Source organism: Phragmites australis, chromosome 1 (assembly GCF_958298935.1).
Source record: "Phragmites australis chromosome 1, lpPhrAust1.1, whole genome shotgun sequence".
NCBI classification, from domain to species: Eukaryota; Viridiplantae; Streptophyta; class Magnoliopsida; order Poales; family Poaceae; genus Phragmites; species Phragmites australis.
In genome coordinates this window covers 297,686-301,382 of record NC_084921.1, presented here as the reverse complement: position 1 = coordinate 301,382, position 3,697 = coordinate 297,686, and the positions used below count along the sequence as shown (strand labels likewise).

Below are 3,697 nucleotides of genomic sequence, written 5' to 3'. Positions count from 1 at the left end.
CAAGCGAGTCTGATGTATGAGCTCCGGGACTGTATTGTCCCTCATCCTCGGATGTGACGGGGCTACTTTCTATTCGATGTCTAGCAGTCATCTTCAAGCGTGTGTCGGGGCCAGGACGCGTAGCCACCGTGTGTAACTGATCTTGATCTCGCGGTAAACGCGAAGAAATACTTCTGTAGGTATCAGGGTGGTCATACAAAGAAGACCCTCCTTCAAATGATTTGTACTTCCCGGACACGGGGAAACAAGGGGCGACTATGGCCTCCTTCTGTAGTCTTGCAGCAGTTTGTGAGGACCTGCCGAAGCAAGCCTTTGGGTTTGGCAAAATTTCCTCCTCGGAGGAGTATGCTAGCTCGTGTGTGATAGGAAGGGGTTCCCAGTCGGAGTCTGATTCTTCGGGGTTCAAGACCCCGATGGTGCCGCACATCATGACGTCTCCGTCATTGGACTTTTTAGAGCTCTCGGACGTAGTATCATAGTTTGTCGAAGCATCTGAGCTTGGTTCTACAGGATGGTTGGACCCTTTAATAGTAGATGGCGGTGTCGTTTCCTCGGGGACAATTGCAGGTTTGTCCTCCGTTACTGGCTTTTCATTTTCTTTGGTAGCGAGGATTTGGGAGGGTTGAAGTGGCTCAACCCTTTGCTGGTGCATGGCAGACCCTATTGAAACAGGGATAGTACCATTGTCTTGTGTTTGACGCGGCTTTGGAGCCAAGCGCTCTAAGAGGAAATTGTATCTCGGGTTTTGTTCGAGATTCGGCGTTACCCGAACGCTAACTCTTCCATCCTGCCGCCGGCCAAGGTCAAGGTCGTGGCGCCCAAGCTCTCCCCCGGGCTGCAGCGCACCATGGAGGACCTCGCCGTCGACAAGATCGTCAACAACGGCGTCGGGCTCGTCGACCCCCAGAGCGCCCACGAGCTCTACGAGGGACTGCACTCCCACCTCAAGGCCTCCGGCATCGACGGCGTCAAGGTTGACGTCATTCACGTAAGTCTTCGCTTTTCTCCATCTCCTCTTATGAAAATTTAAATCTTTTTGTCAAATGTTAACAGCGTGTTATTTGCAGTAATCTAGATTACCATAACATGCTTAGGTGATTAGTGGTAAATCATTAGTACTAGAATGCTCGTCTTCATTGGTTAATTGGTTGAGGAACTCTGGCGGTGCATGTGAAGGGGGAAAGGGTTCCCGTGGTTTCCGGATGCGCCCGGAAGGCTGGGAACTCACCATAAGGTAGAAGACGAAAAAAAAATGTTTGCTTTATTATTTTGAATAATCATAGTAATCAGTGAGCCTGGTGTACGGGATCGGTTTCGTTGCTTGTCAGCAGCAACATCACATGTATAATTACATCATAAGATGTCTCTTCCTGAGTACTACGCCACATGGAGCATGGGATGGAAAATTTATGGTCCTAAAGTATTGTTGAAATAGTTTCACTCATAAAGTAGTCTTCTTTTTATTTCCTTCTAAATTCTATCAGTTTGGTGACGCCACGTATGCCAGAATACGCCGATGTCAAGTTGGTAGTTTCTTAACCGTTAAATATTTCGGAGATGTTTTTCTCATACCTCAATGAAAGAAAACATGTTTTTATGTGGCTCATGGTGGCTGAGCTGCCGCATCGAGGTCTTCAATTTGTGGACGGATGGGATAGCAAAAGGTTTGCTTATTTTGTTTTCATTCAATCTTGCAATTAAGATTTTGTTTAACAGGGCTCTAACTTTAAATTTGTTTTGAAGCTAATCATTATATCTTTAGAAAGTTTTGAAGCTAAAACTACAGGCAGATTAAGGAACTTTGGTTTAGATATTTTATTTTTATTTTAGGTTGAAAATAGATATTTATGTACTTTATTTTATTCTTTTAAGCTCTAAATCTTAAATGGATTTGGGAGCTGAGATCTGACAACCATAGTCTAACTGTACACGAGATGCTCACGCCAATCCAGTTGATAGTTGACAAACTCTGGAGGCCATTCGCGGTATGACTGCCGGTATCCTTGTTTGCATGGAATCCTCTGAACTGTACAGCCTTCTGTGACATTCGACGGCTTGTCAGTCTCAACTAGAACCAGGGAAACGCTAATGGTCCATGTTAACCGAGTTTAAGGGCAGTAAAAACATGTTTTTTACGGTAATGACGTGCAGTAATTAAAAGAGTGACCGGTGGATCACTTATGTGCTTCGTGCAGTTGCTGGAGATGCTGTGCGAGGAGTACGGTGGGCGCGTGGAGCTGGCCAAGGCCTATTTCAGCGGTCTGACGGCGTCGGTGCGCCGCCACTTCGGCGGCAACGGCGTGATCGCGAGCATGGAGCACTGCAACGACTTCATGCTGCTGGGCACGGAGGCGGTGGCGCTGGGCCGCGTCGGTGACGACTTCTGGTGCACGGACCCCTCCGGCGACCCCAACGGCACCTTCTGGTTGCAGGGCTGCCACATGGTTCACTGCGCCTACAACTCGCTCTGGATGGGACACTTCATCCACCCGGACTGGGACATGTTCCAGTCCACGCACCCCTGCGCCTCCTTCCACGCCGCCTCCCGCGCCGTCTCCGGCGGGCCCGTCTACGTCAGCGACGCCGTGGGCCAGCACAACTTCGCGCTGCTCCGCCGCCTGGCGCTCCCCGACGGCACCATCCTCCGGTGCGAGGGCTACGCGCTGCCCACACGCGACTGCCTCTTCAGGGACCCGCTCCACGATGGCCGGACCATGCTCAAGATCTGGAACGTCAACAGGTTCGCCGGCGTCGTCGGCGTGTTCAACTGCCAGGGCGGCGGGTGGAGCCCCGAGGCGCGGCGGAACAAGTGCGCCTCGGAGTCCTCCGTGCCCGTCACGGCGCGCGCCTCGCCGGCGGACGTCGAGTGGAAAAGCGGGACGAGCCCGGGCGTCAACGTGAAGGGCGTCTCCCAGTTCGCCGTGTACAAGGTCGAGGCCAAGAAGCTGCAGCTCCTGCGCCCCGACGAGGGCGTGGAGCTCACGCTCGAACCCTTCACCCACGAGCTCCTCGTCGTCGCCCCCGTGCGCGTCATCTCGCCCGAGCGGGCAATCAAGTTCGCGCCCATCGGGCTCGCCAACATGCTCAACACAGGCGGTGCCGTGCAGGCCTTCGAGACCGAGAAAGGGGCGGCCGGCGCCGTGACGGTAGAGGTGGCCGTGAAGGGCGCGGGGGAGATGGTGGCGTACTCGTCGGCGAGCCCCAAGTCCTGCATGGTGAACGGTGAGGAGGTCGAGTTCGCGTACAAGGATGGCATGGTCATCGTCGACGTGCCGTGGTCGGGGTCATCCTCTAATTTGTGTCGCGTCGAGTATGTCTACTGAGTCGGACACGGACGGCTCCTGCCTCGGCACTATTTGCTTAGGCTGCAATAATCAAGTGTGAAGAGTTTAATTAGCAAGTTATACAGCTCTAATGATGCCAATTTGTTTTCCTTTTTTGTAAGGAATTTATAATGTGAATTAATGGAGTGCTTTCTTCTGAATTTCTGATTCGTTCTGCATTCTTGGTCGTTTATGCGGATCGTTCTGTGTGCTCGCAATTCGATGAGAATTCGTCAAGCACCATTTCTTGAATTCATCACGAGAGAGTGAAAAATTTCCCTGAATGTCCGAATGAACCAAAGAGATCCGCGTCGGCAAGTGCAGAAGCAGACTTTTGGGAACAATGATCTCAGTAGCTGACCACCCTGACTGGT

General features: G+C 51.9%; 1 protein-coding gene across 1 annotated transcript; it reads left to right on the top strand.

Moving 5' to 3' along the window:
• Nucleotides 1-257: 257 nt before the first annotated feature.
• Nucleotides 258-3,484, top strand: LOC133920461 (galactinol--sucrose galactosyltransferase-like). Its single transcript, XM_062365083.1, has 3 exons — nucleotides 258-416; nucleotides 755-988; nucleotides 2,196-3,484. Exons 1-3 carry the CDS (start codon nucleotides 258-260, stop codon nucleotides 3,321-3,323), a joined length of 1,521 nt encoding a protein of 506 aa, XP_062221067.1. The 3' UTR covers nucleotides 3,324-3,484.
• The last annotated feature ends 213 nt before the right edge of the window (nucleotides 3,485-3,697 follow it).